The sequence below is a fragment of the Entelurus aequoreus genome, linkage group LG02 (assembly GCF_033978785.1).
Source record: "Entelurus aequoreus isolate RoL-2023_Sb linkage group LG02, RoL_Eaeq_v1.1, whole genome shotgun sequence".
Classification (NCBI taxonomy): Eukaryota; Metazoa; Chordata; class Actinopteri; order Syngnathiformes; family Syngnathidae; genus Entelurus; species Entelurus aequoreus.
The window spans coordinates 562,501-581,977 of NC_084732.1; the positions used below are offsets into that span (position 1 = coordinate 562,501).

At 36.9% G+C, this 19,477-nt stretch overlaps 1 protein-coding gene across 4 annotated transcripts in view; it reads right to left on the reverse strand.

Annotated features, from left to right (window-relative positions):
• LOC133665454 (A-kinase anchor protein 13-like) overlaps window positions 1-19,477 on the reverse strand; it is a 364,315-nt gene that overhangs the window by 14,696 nt on the left and 330,142 nt on the right. For all 4 annotated transcript variants that reach the window (XM_062070780.1, XM_062070772.1, XM_062070757.1 and 1 more), the window contains exons 28-30: window positions 17,624-17,805; window positions 8,691-8,773; window positions 8,459-8,629 (exon numbers count right to left, since the gene is read on the reverse strand). In XM_062070780.1, the coding sequence (XP_061926764.1) occupies window positions 8,459-8,629; window positions 8,691-8,773; window positions 17,624-17,805 (436 nt within the window). The remainder of the gene's footprint in view (window positions 1-8,458; window positions 8,630-8,690; window positions 8,774-17,623; window positions 17,806-19,477) is intronic.

The window sequence follows — 19,477 nt, forward strand, 5'->3', positions numbered from 1 at the left end:
ATATTGTAGCGTCTCGGAAGAGTTAGTGCTGCAAGGGGTTCTGGGTATTTGTTCTGTTGTGTTTATGTTGTGTTATGGTGCGGATGTGTTAGAGCAGGTGTCACCAACCTTTTTGAAACCAAGAGCTACTTCTTGGGTACTGATTAATGCGAAGGGCTACCAGTTTGATACACACTTAAATAAATTGCCAGAAATAGCCAATTTTCTCAATTTACCTTTAACTCTATGTTATTAATAATTAATGATATTTACACTTAATTGAACGGTTTAAAAGAGGAGAAAACACGAAAAAAAATGACAATTAAATTTTGAAACATAGTTTATCTTCAATTTCGACTCTTTAAAATGTAAAATTCAACCGGAAAAAATAAGAGAAAAACTAGCTAATTTGAATCTTTTTGAAAAAATTAAAACAATTATTTATGGAACATCATTAGTAATTTTTCCTGATTAAGATTAATTTTAGAATTTTGATTACATGTTTTAAATAGGTTAAAATCCAATCTGCACTTTGTTAGAATATATAACAAATTGGACCCAGCTATATTTCTAACAAAGACAAATCATTATTTCTTCTAGATTTTCCAGAACAAAATTTTTAAAAGAAATTCAAAAGACTTTGAAATACGATTTAAATTTGATTCTACAGATTTTCTAGATTTGCCAGAATAATTTTTTTGAATTTTAATCATAATAAGTTTGAAGAAATATTTCACAAATATTCTTCGTCGAAAAAACAGAAGCTAAAATGAAGAATTAAATTAACATTTATTTATTATTCTTTACAATAAAAAAAATAAATTTACTTGAACATTGATTTAAATTGTCAGGAAAGAAGAGGAAGGAAATTAAAAGGTAAAAAGGTATATGTGTTTAAAAATCCTAAAATAATTTTTTAGGTTGTATTTTTTCTCTAAAATTGTCTTTCTGAAAGTCATAAGAAGCAAAGTAAAAAAAATAATGAATTTATTTAAACAAGTGAAGACCAAGTCTTTAAAATATTTTCTTGGATTTTCAAATTCTATTTGAGTTTTGTCTCTCTTAGAATTAAAAATGTCGGGCAAAGCGAGACCAGCTTGCTAGTAAATAAATACAATTTAAAAAATAGAGTCAGCTCACTGGTAAGTGCTGCTATTTGAGCTATTTTTAGAACAGGCCAGCGGGCGACTCATCTGGTCCTTACGGGCTACCTGGTGCCCGCGGGCACCGCGTTGGTGACCCCTATGTTAGAATAATTATATATATATTATAGGGCTGCAACAACTAATCGATTAAATCGATTAAAATCGATTATTAAAATAGTTGCCGATTAATTTAGTCATCGATTCGTTGGATCTATGCTATGCGCATGCGCAGAGTTTTTTTTTTTTTTTTATTTAAAAAAAAAAAAAAAAAAATTTAAAATAAAAATAAAAATTATTATTATTTTTTTTTTTTACTAAACCTTTATTTATAAACTGCAACATTTACAAACAGCTGAGAAACAATAATCAAAATAAGTATGGTGCCAGTATGCTGTTTTTTTTCAATACAATACTGGACAGGATAGAAATGTAGTTTATCTCTTTTATCCGATTATTAATCGATTAATCAAAGTAATAATCGGCAGATTAATCGATTATCAAATTAATCGTTAGTTGCAGCCCTAATATATTATCACACTAACTTTAGTATGCTTAAAGTCCGTTGCTTTAGTTATTTAGCTATTGTGCTCAAGTTGGCCTTTTCTAATCTGTGCAAGGACAAAGACTTCTTGTCTGAGGGGTGGCCTCAGCCGAAGATGTTATCTTGGTTTTAGCCCGCTAACAGCCAAGGACTTCAACGACCGCAACGAAGATAAGATGACAACACGCAGACGAAACGGGGACAATTGTCAGCCACGGGAGGATCTTGTCCTGACCCGAGAGCTACAAAGCAGGACCTGACACCGCTCCAGGCACCTTTTCTTTGAACTGTTTATGACCGAGTGCAAGAGCCGTTTATGACCACCTCCCCTTAGGAGATGCTGCGTAATGTAATGTAATGCTATGTAACCAGAAAAGGCCCAAATAAAAGAGGAGTTGTGGAACTCCCTCGTCAGAGCCTGGGACGACACTGGTACAGGTCTACGCGCTCTCCTCATGAGCTAAATTGAATCCTGTCTCTGTTTGATTACCTTTGCTTCTTGTCTTGTCTAATAGATGTCATGAGTGTTTGACCCTGACAGGTTGTGTCTCAAGTGTTTTCTGGATCGCAACATTGGTTTTGTTTTGGTAATGTTCAACAATAAACTTGTCGGTAAATGACCACATGGTTCAGAGGATGGCATTAGTTGCTTTTGGAGTAAAATAAGTGGTCAGAATCCATTAGATTTATCTAGCTCTGTATGCGCTTTAAAACGTTGGTGTGAAAGTCAAGTGTGTTACATTTGTATTGTTGTTAACAATGCACACTCATCAGTGATGTTAATGCAGGCAGAGCAGTTACAACATTGGTTGAGTCTGAAGTGTTTTCTTGATTGCAACATTGGTTCTATTCTGCAATATACTTGCTCCAGGCACCTTTTCTTTGAACTGTTTATGACCGAGTGCAAGAGCCGTTTATGACCACCTCCCCTTAGGAGCAGCTGCGTAATGTAATGTAATGCTATGTAACCAGAAAAGGCCCAAATAAAAGAGGATGCGTGGAACTCCCTCATCAGAGCCTGGGACAACACTGTACAAGGGTACAGGTCTATGCGCTCTCCTCATGAGCTAAATTGAATCCTGTCTCTGTTTGATTTCCTTTGCTTCTTGTCTTGTCTAATAGATGTCATCGGTGTTTGACCCTGAGAGGTTGTGTCTCAAATGTTTTCTGGATCGCAACATTGGTTTTGTTTTGGCAATTTTCAACAATAAACTTGTCGGTAAATGACCATATGGTCCAGAGGATGGCATTAGTTGCTTTTGGAGTATAATAAGAGGTCAGCATCCAATACATTTATCTAGCTCTGTATGCGCTTTAAAATGTTACCTGTGTACTGTCAGTGTTTCCCACACATTCATTTATTTGTGGCGGCCCGCCATGAAAGAATTATGTCCGGCACAAATAAAAAAATAATAATAATAAATAATTTATGATTTTTTTTGTCCTGTCCAGCTTCTCAGGCAAATCATATAGTTGATGTAGATGCCCATATAGGCTGTTCAGATTTACTTTACAAAAGAGAAGTGTAGGATACTTCTCTTGTTGCCTTATTTGTATTTGACCACTACTGTTTTCTGTTTATTTGTTACTGACTGTGGCAGGACACCTCTGCCTCTGTTTCACTTTATGTTGCTGGTAAATAATATGGTTGTAGTAGTAGGCTAAAGTTAAATTATTTAGTATGCACTAATTAAAGGGGCAGAGCTTTAAGAGACATTTTAGCTTTTATATTTTATAAGATATATTTTTTGTAAGAACCACAATTAATAAATATATTTCAGTGAATAACTTATTGTTCAAATCTGTATATAAATATGTACATAAAGTGTTGTAATTATATTGTAAAATGGATGGATGGATGGACGTTTAAAACAAAACTGTTATTATTAATTAGTAAGTATACATTTTTTGAGCCTTTTTAGAGAAAATCATATAATTGTAGTAAATTATGCAAATTACTCGATGATGTCATGGTGACCACGCCCATAGCCACGCCCCCACCGCCACAGGTATCTTGGCAGTTTATGGGAAACACTGACTGTTGTTAACAATGGGCTGATCAGTGCTATCAATGTATGCTAAGCAGTAATATTGCTTGTGTTTTTAGATACTGGACGAGCACAGCAAACGACTCACATATCGAAACTGTTTAATAGAGCAGAAAATATCATATTTTTCTCCTCCAATGAAGTCAAAATAACACTGGCTGTTATTTTTTTAAATGGTTTTCCAGAGTGTGATTTGCTGAAATGAAGCAGAAAATGTGAAAATCACCTGGGAGAGCAAACAAGCACGCAATGAAGGCGTCACGGGCAGACCTTCACATGTGGAAATTGATATTGAGCAACACTAGTGAAAAACAAGCACCTCAGGTCCATTTAAAAGCTGATACAGTAGAAGCTCGAGACTGCACCGTTTTAACATGTTTTTTTTTTTAAAACTTACAAATAAAAAATATTGTATGAAAAATATTACCATATTTTCCAGACCATAGGGCGTACCGGGTTATAAGGCGCACTGCCGATGAATGGTCTATTTTCGCTCTTTTTTTCATATATAAAGCGCACCGGATTATAGGGCGCATTAAAGGAGTCATATTATTATTATTTTTTTTGTAAATGTAAAACACTTCCTTGTGGTCTACATAACATGTAATGGTGGTTCTGTGGTCAAAATGTACTTTTACTTGAGTCATATTGCCATCATATTGCAGTCTACACGTATCTCTTATGTTTGACTGCCATCTACTGGTCACACTCATCATTACACCATGTACCAAATAAAATTGCTTCGAGGTCGGTAAGCAAAACCAGAAATATTCCGTACATTAGGTGCACCGGATTATAAGGCGCACTGCCGATGAATGGTCTACAGTATTGTCGCTCTTTTTCATATATAAGGCGCATTAAAGGAGTCATATTGTTATAATTTTTTTTCTGAATTGAAAACACTTCCTTGTGGTCTACATAACATGTAATGGTGGTTCTTTGGTCAAAATGTACTTTTACTTGAGTCATATTGCTATCATATTGCAGTCTACACCTATCTCTTATGTTTGACTGCCATCTACTGGTCACACTTATCATTACACCATGTACCAAATAAAATTGCTTCGAGGTCGGTAAGCAAAACCAGAATTATTCCGTACATTAGTCGCACCGGACTATAAGGCGCACTGACGATGAATGGTCTATTTTCGCTCTTTTTTTCAGATATAAGGCGCACCGGATTATAGGGCGCATGAAAGGAGTCATATTATTATAATTTTTTTGTAAATTGAAAACACTTCCTTGTGGTCTACATAACATGTAATGGTGGTTCTTTGGTCAAAATGTACCTTTACTTGAGTCATATTATAGTCTACACATATCTCTTATGTTTGACTGCCATCTACTGCTCACACTTATCATTACACCATGTACCAAATAAAATTGCTTCGAGGTCGGTAAGCAAAACCAGAACTATTCTGTACATTAGGCGCACCGGATTATAAGGCGCACTGCCGATGAATGGTCTATTTTCGCTCTTTTTTCATATATAAGGCGCACCGGATTATAGGGCGCATGAAAGGAGTCATATTATTATAATTTTTTCCTAAATTGAAAACACTTCCTTGTGGTCTACATAACATGTAATGGTGATTCTTAGGTCAAAATGTACTTTTACTTGAGTCATATTGCAGTCTACACGTATCTCTTATGTTTGACTGCCATCTACTGCTCACACTTAGCAGTACACCATGTACCGAATAAAATTGTTTCGAGGTCGGTAAGCAAAACCAGAATTATTCCGTACATTAGTCGCACCGGACTATAAGGCGCACTGCCAATGAATGGTCTATTTTCGCTCTTTTTTCATATATAAGGCGCACCAGATTATAGGGCGCATGAAAGGAGTCATATTATTATAATTTTTTCCTAAATTGAAAACACTTCCTTGTGGTCTACATAACATGTCATGGTGGTTCTTTGGTCAAAATGTACTTTTACTTGAGTCATATTGCAGTCTACACGTATCTCTTATGTTTGACTGCCATCTACTGCTCACACTTATCATTACACCATGTACCAAATAAAATTGCTTCGAGGTCGGTTAGCAAAACCAGAACTATTCTGTACATTAGGCGCACCGGACTATAAGGCGCACTGCCGATTAATGGTCTATTTTCGCTCTTTTTTCATATATAAGGCGCACCAGATTATAGGGCGCATGAAAGGAGTCATATTATTATAATTTTTTCTCTAAATTGAAAACACTTCCTTGTGGTCTACATAACATGTAATGGTGGTTCTTTGGTCCAAATGTACTTTTACTTGAGTCATACTGCAGTCTACACGTATCTCTTATGTTTGACTGCCATCTACTGGTCACACTCATCATTACACCATGTACCAAATAAAATTTGCTTCGAGGTCGGTAAGCAAAACCAGAATTATTCTGTACATTAGGCGCACCGGATTATAAGGCGCACTGACGATGAATGGTCTATTTTCGCTCTTTTTTCATATATAAGGCGCACCGGATTATAGGGCGCATGAAAGGAGTCATATTATTATTTATTTTTTTCTAAATTGAAAACGCTTCCTTGTGGTCTACATAACATGTAATGGTGGTTCTTTGGTCAAAATGTACTTTTACTTGAGTCATATTGCAGTCTACACGTATCTCTTATGTTTGACTGCCATCTACTGGTCACACTTATCATTACACCATGTACCGAATAAAATTGCTTCGAGGTCGGTAAGCAAAACCAGAACTATTCTGTACATTAGGCGCACCAGATTATAAGGCGCACTGACGATGAATGGTCTATTTTCGCTCTTTTTTCATATATAAGGCGCACCGGATTATAGGGCGCATGAAAGGAGTCATATTATTATTTATTTTTTTCTAAATTGAAAACGCTTCCTTGTGGTCTACATAACATGTAATGGTGGTTCTTTGGTCCAAATGTACTTTTACTTGAGTCATACTGCAGTCTACACGTATCTCTTATGTTTGACTGCCATCTACTGGTCACACTCATCATTACACCATGTACCAAATAAAATTTGCTTCGAGGTCGGTAAGCAAAACCAGAATTATTCTGTACATTAGGCGCACCGGATTATAAGGCGCACTGACGATGAATGGTCAATTTTCGCTCTTTTTTCATATATAAGGCGCACCAGATTATAGGGCGCATGAAAGGAGTCATATTATTATAATTTTTTCCTAAATTGAAAACACTTCCTTGTGGTCTACATAACATGTAATGGTGGTTCTTTGGTCCAAATGTACCTTTACTTGAGTCATATTGCAGTCTACACATATCTCTTATGTTTGACTGCCATCTACTGGTCACACTTATCATTACACCATGTACCAAATAAAATTGCTTCGAGGTCGGTAAGCAAAACCAGAACTATTCCGTACATTAGGCGCACCGGACTATAAGGCGCACTGCCGATGAATGGTCTATTTTCGCTCTTTTTTTCATATATAAGGCGCACCGGATTATAGGGCGCATGAAAGGAGTCATATTATTATTATTTTTTTTCTAAATTGAAAACACTTCCTTGTGGTCTACATAACATGTAATGGTGGTTCTTTGGTCAAAATGTACTTTTACTTGAGTCATATTGCAGTCTACACGTATCTCTTATGTTTGACTGCCATCTACTGGTCACACTTATTATTACACCATGTACCGAATAAAATTGCTTCGAGGTCGGTTAGCAAAACCAGAACTATTCTGTACATTAGGCGCACCATGTTATAAGGCGCACTGACGATGAATGGTCTATTTTCGCTCTTTTTTCATATATAAGGCGCATTAAAGGAGTCATATTATTATTATTTTTTTCTAAATTGAAAACACTTCCTTGTGGTCTACATAACATGTAATGGTGGTTCTTTGGTCAAAATGTACTTTTACTTGAGTCATATTGCAGTCCCTAGTATCTCTTATGTTTGACTGCCATCTACTACTCACACTTATTATTACACCATGTACCGAATAAAATTGCTTCGAGGTCGGTAAGCAAAACCAGAATTATTCCGTACATTAGGCGCACCGGACTATAAGGCGCACTGCCGATTAATGGTCTATTTTCGCTCTTTTTTTCATATATAAGGCGCACTGGATTATAGGGCGCATGAAAGGAGTCATATTATTATAATTTTTTTGTAAATTGAAAACACTTCCTTGTGGTCTACATAACATGTAATGGTGGTTCTTTGGTCAAAATGTACCTTTACTTGAGTCATATTGTAGTCTACACCTATCTCTTATGTTTGACTGCCATCTACTGCTCACACTTATTATTACACCATGTACCGAATAAAATTGCTTCGAGGTCGGTAAGCAAAACCAGAATTATTCTGTACATTAGGCGCACCGGATTATAAGGCGCACTGTTGAGTTTAGAGGGAAAAAAAGGTGATTTTAAGTGCGCCTTATAGTCTGGAAAATATGGTAATTATTGCAAAATTAAAAAAAAGTAAATACCGAATATATCAAATAATTGTTGGTATCGACGGATAAACAGCACTTATATCATGATACAGTTTTTAGCCGTATGGCCCAGCCCTAAAAGCCATTCCAGTCTGGTTAAGAGAGTTGCATGTTGAAAGTTGTTAGAAAAACAAAGTAAACAGTCTTCATCGCGTGGTGTCCTAAAGAACAATGGAGTGTGAGAACAATTTGCATTTAGAAAGAGGCGCAGCGGGCCCGGGAAGTAATAAGAGGAACATCTCGCTGCATTTATTCACCTTAGAAATCCCACCAGAATCGACAGCATTTTAAGCTTACCTTCCTGCAGGGCGTCCTTCATGATGCACGCCCCCCTGGGGGGCTCGGGGCCGCCGGGCGCCCTGAAGAAAGGCTCCTCGGACGTGCCGGAGCCCACGCACATGCCCTTGAAGAGCCGCGCCTTCTCCTCCAGCAGACCCAGGATCTCGGAGTCCTTCTGCCTCAGCAGGTCTGAAAAGACACGCTCAATACTTGCGCTGCTCTTTACCTGCGTGACCAGCACGCAGCTCACCTCGCATCTCCTTCTTCTTGTTCTCCAGTTGTCTCCGGTCGTCTTCCGTCTCGCTGGGAATTCCCTCGTCCTCGTCCCTCTCCCTGCAACACGCACACAATGCATTCATGCATCCTTTTTGCACCTGCTAAATACACGATGCAACAAGCAAACAGCACAAAAAATGGGGGGGGAAAAAGCTGAAATGTTAATTGTAATAATTCTAATACTAATATTATACACCAAAATCCATCGATTTATTCAACTTCTTCTTCTCCAGATCCTTCAAACTGGTCACCCTATTCGGGAATCGCAGGCTTTCCCTTGAAAAATTCCCCAAATTCCCAGATTTCCAGGTTTTCCGGGACATTTTTCCCATTCAAAATGAATTGACCATTTTTCAAATTTCCAATATTTTCCACATTTTTAACCTATTCAAACCATTCCACCTTCAAAACATTCCACCATCCTGGACATTCAAACTATCATTTTTCCAAGTTCAAAAAAATTCCCGGATTTTTCCAGAATTCCTGGTTTTCCAAAGCCCTGTTTCCACCCTTTTTTCTGGCGACGACTCCTTCCACCTTTTTTTTTAACGCATTTCAACTGTTCTACCGTCAAAACATTCCTCTTAAAGAGGACAAAAAAACGAAGCTGTTTTTTTTTAACTAGAAAAATTCCCGGTTTTCTCGAAATTCCAGGAATTGCTCAATTAAAACTGTTTAGCCCATAACGGGAATCACGGGTTTTCCCTTGACAAATTCCAAAAATTCCCAGATTTCCCAGAGTTCCAGGTTTTCCGGGACATTTATACATTTTTCAACCGATTCAAACCATTCCACCTTCAACACATTCCAAAAATAAACATTTTCCAAGTTAAAAAAAATTCCCGGATTTTTCCAGAATTCCTGGTTTTCCAAAGCCCTGTTTCCACCCTTTTTTCTGGCGACTACTCCTTCCACATTTTTTTTAACGCATTTCAACTGTTCTACCGTCAAAACATTCCTCTTAAAGAGGACAAAAAAACTAAGCTGGTTTTATTTAACTAGAAAAATTCCCGGTTTTCTCGAAATTCCAGGAATTGCTCGATTAAAACTGTTTAGCCCATAACGGGAATCACGGGTTTTCCCTTGACAAATTCCAAAAATTCCCAGATTTCCAGGTTTTCCGGGACATTTTTCCCATTCAAAATTAATTGGTCATTTTTCAAACTTCCACCATTTCCACATTTTTCAAACCGATTCAAACCATTCCACCTTCAACACATTCCAAAAATAACATTTTTCCAAGATCAAAAAAATTCCAGGATTTTCCAGAATTCCTGGTTTTCCAAAGCCCTATTTCCACCCTTTTTTCTGGCGACTACTCCTTCCACATTTTTCAACACATTTCAACCGTTCTACCGTCAAAACATTCCTCTTAAAGAGGACAAAAAAACAAAGTTGTTTTTTTAACTGGAAAAATTCCAGATTTTCCCGAAATTCTAGGAATTCCGTAATACCATTTCTCAAATCAACATGTTACTACTTCAACATTTATCTACCAATTTGCAAAATTTCAACACCAACTCATTCAGACCATTGAGGTTTTTTTTTTACTATTTTCCCAAAATGTTTCGCTTTTCCCGAATTTCCCATTTTTTTCTGAAATTCCCATTGAAATCAATGGGACATTTTTCAAACTTTCACAATTACCACATTTTTCATCTGATTCAAACTGTTCCAACTTCAAAATATTCAGCCTGTTCAGGAATTGTGTGCTCTACTTCAACAATTCAAAAAAAAAATTCAGGATTTCTCATAATTCTTTTTTTTTTTTTGCATTTTCCCCATTCAAAATTAATTGGCCATTTTTCAAACTTCCACCATTTCCACATTTTCAACCGATCAAACCATTCCACCTTCAACACATTCCACCATCCTGGACATTCAAACTATCATTTTTCCAGGTACAAAAAAATTCCCGGATTTTTCCAGAATTCCTGGTTTTCCAAAGCCCTGTTTCCACCCTTTTTTCTGGCGACTGCTCCTTCCACCTTTTTTTTAACGCATTTCAACCGTTCTACCGTCAAAACATTCCTCTCAATCAGGACAAAAAAACGATGTTTTTTTTTAACGGGAAAAATTCCCGATTTTCCCGAAATTCTAGGAATTCCGTAATACCATTTCTCAAATCAACATGTCACTACTTCAACATTTATATACCAATTTGCAAAATTTGAACACCAACAATTTCAACTCATTCAGACCATTGAAGTTTTTTACCATTTTCAAGAAAAAAAATTGCGTTTCACAAATTTCCCAATTTTTTCTGAAATTCCCATTGAAATCAATGGGACATTTTTCAAACTTTCACAATTCCCACATTTTTCATCTGATTCAAACTGTTCCAACTTCAAAATATTCAGCCTGTTCAGGAATTGTGTGCTCTACTTCAACAATTAAAAAAAAATTTCTGGATTTCCCATAATTCCTTTTAAAATTTTTTTTGCATTTTCCCCATTCAAAATTAATTGGCCATTTTTCAAATTTCCACATTCTTCAACCCATTCAAACCATTCCACCTTCACATTCAACTCATCCTGGAAATTTTTACTACCATTCTTCCACATTAAACACATTTCCAGGAATTCTAATTTTTTTGGTAATCTATTGCCACCCTTAAGTTCGACTACACCTTTCACATTTTTCAACCCATTTCAAACCTTCCACTGTGGAAACACTGCTCATATTCAGGAAAAAAACAAGTTGGTTAAGGAACCAGAAAAATTCCTGGTTTTCTCGAAATTCCAGGATATGCTCAATTAAAACTGTTCAGCCCATTCGGGAATCGCGGGCTTTCCCCTTGACAAATTCCCCAAAAAATTCCCAGATTTCCCAGAGTTCCAGCACATTTTTCCCTATTCAAAATGAATTGGTCATTTTTCAAACTTCCACTATTTCCACATTTTTCAACCGATTCCAACCATTCCACCTTCAACACATTCCACCATCCTGGACATTTAAACTACCATTTTTCCAAGTTAAAAAAAATTCCAGGATTTTCCAGAATTCCTGGTTTTCCAAAGCCCCTATTTCCACCCTTTTTTCTGGCGACTACTCCTTCCACATTTTTCAACGCATTTCAACCGTTCGACCGTCAAAACATTCCTCTTAATCAGGACAAAAAACTAATTATTTTTTTAAACTGGAAAAATTCCAGATTTTCCCAAAATTCTAGGAATTCCGTAATACCATTTCTCAAATCAACATGTTATACTACTTCAACATTTATCTACTGATTTGCAAAATTTGAACACCAACCATTTCAACTCATTCAGACCATTGAAGTTTTGTTTTTTTTACCATTTTCCCGAATTTTCCAATTTTTTCTGAAATTCCCATTGAAATCAATGGGACATTTTTCAAACTTTCACAATTCCCACATTTTTCATCTGATTCAAACTGTTCCAACTTCAAAATATTCAGCCTGTTCAGGAATTCTGTGCTCTACTTCAACAATACAAAACAAATTTCAGGATTTCCCATAATTCCTTTTTTTTTTTTTTTGCATTTTCCCCATTTTTCAAATTTCCACATTCTTCAACCCATTCAAACCATTCCACCTTCGCATTCAACTCATCCTGGAAATTCTTACTACCATTTTTCCACATTCAACACATTTCCAGGAATTCCCGTTTTTTGGTAATCTATTGCCACCCTTAAATTCGACTACTCCTTTCACATTTTTCAACCCATTTCAATCAACCCTTCCACTGTGGAAACACTGCTCATATTCAGGGAAAAAAAACAAGTTGATTAAGGAACTAAAACAATTCCAGGAATTGCTCAATTAAAACTGTTCAGTCCATTTGGGAATCGCGGGCTTTCCCTTGACAAATTCCCAGATTTCCCAGAGTTCCAGGTTTTCCGGGACATTTTTCCTTATTCAAAATGAATTGGCCATTTTTCAAACTTCCCCCATTCCCACATTTTTCAACCGATTCAAACCATTCCACCTTCAACACAGTCCACCATCCTGGACATTCAAACTACCATTTTTCCAAGTTAAAAAAAACTCCAGGATTTTCCAGAATTCCTGGAAAGCCCCGTTTCTAGTGCAGTCTACACATATCTCTTATGTTTGACTGCCATCTACTGGTCACACTTATCATTACACCTATATTTTCCTGAGGGAACTCTCCTGAAGGAATCAATAAAGTACTATCTATCTATCTATGAAATGAACTTGCTTTGAGGTCGGTAAGCAAAACCAGGATTATTCCGTACATTAGTCGCACCATGTTATAAGGCGCACTGTCGATTTTTGAGGGGGAAAAAAAGGGGATTTTAAGTGCGCCTTATAGTTTGGAAAATATGGTAATTATTGCTAAATTTAAAACAAGTATATACCGAATATAACAAATAATTGTTGGTATCGACAAAACCAGAATTATTCTACACTTATAAGGCGCACTGTCGAGTTTTTAGAAAAAAAAGGGATTTTAAGTGCGCCTTATAGTCTGTACAATATGGTAATTAACTACTGATCATAATAAATTGTTCATTTTTAATTGCTTGACAGCACTAATTTAAATTAAAATGTTTAGGGTTGTAAACAATGGACATTTTAATCAAATCACTGTAGATTAATTTGTGTTAATCATTATTTAATCTTCATGACAGTGTAATAATGATGTTTCATTTTGCATGAGCACATTAGTGAAGAAAGAAGGGAAAATACAGTAAATGCATTTCCCCGGTCTATGAAACATCTTAAATAGGGATGTCCGATAATGGCTTTTTGCCGATATTCCGATATTGTCCAACTCTTTAATTACCGATACCGATATCAACCGATACATGCAGTCGTGGAATTACCACATTATTATGCCTAATTTGGACAACCAGGTACGGTGAAGATAAGGTACTTTTTAAAAAAAATTGTAAAATAAGATAGATTAATTAAAAACATTTTCTTGAATAAAAAAGAAAGTACAACAATATAAAAACAGTTACATAGAAACTAGCAATGAATGAAAATGAGTAAAATGAACTGCCATTGGACCCCGAGAACTGGAAAAAGATTGGATTAATTTTTTTTTGTTTTGTTTTGTTTCATGTTTATTTTGAATAAGTAGACAAAACAAAAACAAACACATTTTGCAAAAAAACAACAAAAAAGCCATTCAAGAATGAATAACAAAAACAATAATAATAATTAGGGATGTCCGATAATGGCTTTTTGCCGATATCCGATATGCCGATATTGTCCAACTCTTTAATTACCGATACTGATATCAACCGATACCGATATCAACCGATATATACAGTCGTGGAATTAACACATTATTATGCCTAATTTGGACAACCAGGTATGGTGAAGATAAGGTACTTTTTTAAAAAATGAATCAAATAAAATAAGATAAATAAATTAAAAACATTTTCTTGAATAAAAAAGAAAGTAAAACATACGTTACATAGAAACTAGTAATTAATGAAAATTTGTAAAATTAACTGTTAAAGGTTAGTACTATTAGTGGAGCAGCAGCACGCACAATCATGTGTGCTTACGGACTGTATCCCTTGCAGACTGTATTGATATATATTGATATATAATGTAGGAACCAGAATATTAATAACAGAAAGAAACAACCCTTTTGTGTGAATGAGTGTAAATGGGGGAGGGAGGTTTTTTGGGTTGGTGCACTAATTGTAAGTGTATCTTGTGTTTTTTATGTGGATTTAATTTAAAAAAATAAAAAAAATAAAAAAAATAAAAATACAATTATGATACAGATAATTAAAAAAACGATACCGATAATTTCCGATATTACATTTTAACGCATTTATTGGCCGATAATATCGGCAGACCGATATTATCGGACATCTCTAATAATAATAATAATAGTAATAGTAATAATAAAAAGCAAAAAGAAACAAGAAATGAAAATAAATATTAATGTAAACATATCGGAAAAGGAGTGAGAAGAAGTAAAAACTTAGGTACTCCCACCCCTCTTATTACTTACTGTATGTTTAATAATAATAATAATAGTATATAAAAATGTTATGTTATGTAAATACATATACATATATAAGTATGTACATATATACATACACTACCGTTCAAAAGTTTGGGGTCACATTGAAATGTCCTTATTTTTGAAGGAAAAGCACTGTACTTTTCAATGAAGATAACTTTAAACTAGTCTTAACTTGAAAGAAATACACTCTATACATTGCTAATGTGGTAAATGACTATTCTAGCTGCAAAATGTCTGGTTTTTGGTGCAATATCTACATAGCCCATTTCCAGCAACTATCACTCCAGTGTTCTAATGGTACAAAGTGTTTGCTCATTGGCTCAGGAGGCTAATTGATGATTAGAAAACCCTTGTGCAATCATGTTCACACATCTGAAAACAGTTGAGCTCGTTACAGAAGCTACAAAACGGACCTTCCTTTGAGCACGTTGAGTTTCTGGAGCATCACATTTGTGGGGTCAAATAAACACTCAAAATGGCCAGAAAAAAAAACAAAACGATACCGATAATAAAAAAAAAACGATACCGATAATTTCCGATATTACATTTTAACGCATATATCGGCCATCTCTAATCTTAAACATCTTTTATTTTGTCAACATTTATTCACATTAACGTGAGCCTCTCCCTCCTTTAATAAGCTGAGAGTGACAGCTGACGGTAAAACTACTCGGACAAAACTTCCCACAATGCATTGCGGGGGATTTTAAAGTCACTCTGCGCTGCAATGAATGTTTTGACGACACTAATACGGACGACGGACTAATCTGCATTTTTACACATGATATTTCAAAACAATTAGCACAAAATCCTGAAGAGATTTTCATTCACTTGAAAATGATTTATGTATAAAAAAAATAATCATTTATATTGAGGGTTTATTGCTCATGGAGTATTCATATATTCCCAGCCTTAAAAAGTGCTGCAAACAATTATGGCAGCACTAAATGATTCATTGGGAGAAGTTCAGCTGGACACAAGACAAATGTTGTCATGTAAATAAAATGCTGCTTGCATTGCAGATGCTCCTGGAAATTAAATTACAATATTTTGTTGGCTCATTTAAAGCTGCCTGGATTCATTTTTTTTTAATTTGACACACAGTTCCAATCACTGGGCTGGAACTAACAGCGGAAGGCATGACTGGGTTTTTTTTTTTTTTTTTTGGTGTGTGTGGTTTTGAGCTTTTATTTTGAAGGTCAGTGTAATAAATGATGTTTTTTTTTGGGTGGAAATGACATTTATGTGTAAATGTTGTGGATGTGATGTGGTTTTGGGAGAGTCTAGTAGCACCATTTATGTGTGAGTGTGTCTGCTTTGTATGCTAAACATACTTTCTTCTTTTTATTATTATTTTTCTGCACTTTATTTGTATTTTATTATTCACTTTTCAGCCATAAAGTCGGGTAGTAGGGATGGGGACCGAATCCACTCATTTTTGGGCACACATCGAATCCCGCCGGTCTTACTGGGCACCCGTTCACATAAAATGCAACCGTGCCATGTTTTGGTTCACGGATTTCGCGTGACGTCACGCCCAGTTGCCGCACTTCGGCATTTGGCCATCACTCCAGCAGCACCGAGAGCAGACTCCGCCAAACTACCCCTGAACGTTGCAATTTTCAACGCCAACACAATCATTTACTCAAAAAACGCTCCAACGTAAGTAAAATTAGGCTCCGCTTTTTCCAGATATGAGCTAGCTTGATGCTAACATACATTAGCTTTGCTAATGACATGCTACAGATTAGCATTAGCGATTTTACATGGCGATTTCAACACCTGCAAATGTGTGAATGAAAACTACAATTAAGATGCACATTCAATCAAACAGCTGGTGCGTAAGAAGTAAAATACTTACAGTATTACCACATTTTAGGGCGCAACAACAACAAAAACAACAAAAACAACCAATTTTCGATGCCAACAACATAATTTACTCAACAAACCCTCCAACGTAAGAAAAATAAGGCTCCACTTTTTAAAGAATGCGCTAGCTTGATGCTAATATACATTGGCTTTGCTAATGACATGCTAAAGATTAGCATTAGCGGTTTTACGTGGCGATTTCAACACCTGCAAATTTGTGAATGAAAACTACAACTAAGATGCACATTGCAATCAAACAGCTGGTGCGTAATAAGTACAATACTTGCAGTATTAACACGTTTTAGGGCGCAACAACAACAACAACAACAAAAACCCGCCATAAATGATAATGTTGCAATTTTCAATGCAAACAAAGAAATTGACTCAAAAACTAACATAAGTAAAGTTAGGCTCCACTTAAAAAAAAAAAATACTTGCAGTATTAACACGTTTTAGGGCGCAACAACAACAACAACAACAAAAACCGCCATAAATGATAATGTTGCAATTTTCAGTGCAAACAAAGAAATTAACTCAAAAACCAACATAAATTTCGGCTCCACTTTTCCAAAAATGTGCTAGCTTGATGCTAACATACATTGGCTTTGCTAATGACATGCTACATATTAGCATTAGCGATTTTACATGGCGATTTCAACACCTGCAAATTTGTGAATGAAAACTACAACTAAGATGAACGCAACCAAACAGCTGGTGCGTAAAAAGTACAATACTTACAGTGTTAACACTTTTTGGGGCGCAACAAAAAACCACCATAAACAAAACCCTACTGCCATCCAACGTCTTGGACTTACAACCAAAAAACAATGAATACAAAAGTACTGTAATATGGTACCAGTATCGATCCCCAGGTACCGTATCGGTTCAAATGTGAACGCTACCCATCCCTACTGAGTAGTATTGAATCGTATGCTTGACTTTGTTACTGTCTTTAGTATTTAGCGTGCATGCCTTGCCCCACTACTTTGGGCGTAAAGAGGGTCCAAAGGCGGTACCCCGGTGTGGGTACGCCCTGAGTGAGGCAAAGAAGTCTACTCACATGGACTGCATGGCGTCCTGGATGAGCTGCATCCACGTGTTGCGCTCCTCCTTGGAGCTGGCCAGCACCTCCATCATCTCGGGCTTCTCGGTGCCGGCCGTGATGAGGAAAAGGCCGCGCTCTTCGTTGGCGACCTCGCGCACGATCAGCTTCTGCAGCGAGAGCACGGTGGAGCGCTGGTCCTGTGGGGAGGGGGGGGGGGTGATGGGACGGAACGAGGGCGAGGTGCAGGAGACGGCGGTGGGAGGAGGAAAGGAAGACAAATGACAGACAAGGGGGATGATGATGATGATGATGAGGCAGGAAATAGGGCGGTTGATGGAGCAGCGAGTGGGAGAGGAAAAATGAAGGCCGGCATGAAATGTGAGCAGGGGAGTACCAGGGAAGTGAGGTGAGGGATGGATGGAGAGAAGAAAAGAAAATGTTTAATATTATCATCCATAATGTAGGCAACATTAAAGGCGCACTGCACTTTTTTTTTTTAAATGTCTTATCATTCACAATCTTTATGTAAGACAAGAACACATACGTTTTTCTCCTTTAATGCATTCTAAATCGTAAATAAACACTAGCAAAAGTCAGCTAACGATGAGATCCCGCCTATTAAGCGCTCTGAAAAAAACCTCCATCAAGGTTTTTATATGCACACTATAATGTAGTAACGGTCATAATCAGTGTTATTTTCGGCGGATAACGAGTAGTCTAACGCGTTATTTTTTGTATTCAGTAACGCAGCTACCGTTACTACATGATGCGTTACTGCGTTATTTTTACGTGATTTTTTTATATAGTATGGGCTAGAAAGTGAGAAGATCTGAGTGTGTTTTATCGGAGCGCTGCGGTGTCGTCCTTCTGATTCTTCCTGTGTCACAAGGAAGAAAAGAGGCGCGCTGTGTGTGTGTGTGTGTGTGTGTGTGTGTGTGTGTGTGTGTGTGTGGGGGGGGGGGGGGGGTTGTGTCTGTGTTTACTAACAACAAGACATCATGGCGTAGCCCAGACCTGGGCATTCTGCGGCCCGCGGGCCGCATCCGGCCCTTTGTGCGTCCCTGTCCGGCCCGCGTGAGGCCAATTATAAATTACAAAATACATTTTAAAAAGTATCTATGTCGAGTGTGCAATACAACGGTGCTGCTTTTGTTTTGAAAATCGTTATTTGTATTACTTCCGTGTGGACGTATGCGTGATTGTGAGTGAATGTGAACAACTGCAATTACAAAATAAAGTTGAAAAAACATCTATGTCCTGCGCGCAATACAACTGTGCTGCTTTTATTTTGAAAAGTATTATTTATGGGCGTGTGTCCGTGTGTAACCTGCGAGTGAAGGTGCACATGCAGCGACAAGTGATGCACGGTTTACACCCGAGACGCTAAAAAGAGAAAAGTTGATGAGGAATGCCGTGTTTTCAACAAGACATGAACTGCCAAGCAACGTTCCCTCTAAGGTGCGTGCCTGCGCAATTGCGCACTGCTCAAGCGTCCGCTGCGCGCAGCAAGTATATGCCGCGCACCAAATCAAATCCCATCTGAATTATAAACAAAATAAACATATTTATTCTATGGAATTTTGCAATGCAACTTTGAGTGACAGTGACAACAAGCGGCCCTAACGGTGTTCGTCAACACCGTTTACAACACCGTTCAATTATTGTAACGTCTATCGAGATGCTTCGAGGACAGGAATTATATCGATCACTTTATTGAACAAAACTGTGTATATTCGGACATAACCACACCAAAAACATGAGTAAAACACTTCTATCTGGAAAAACTAGTCATTTTCTGCCGTACAAACCAGGCCAAAACCAACTTGTCATCTGTCACCAACACGCATAGCACTAAACCACTGCTGCGTT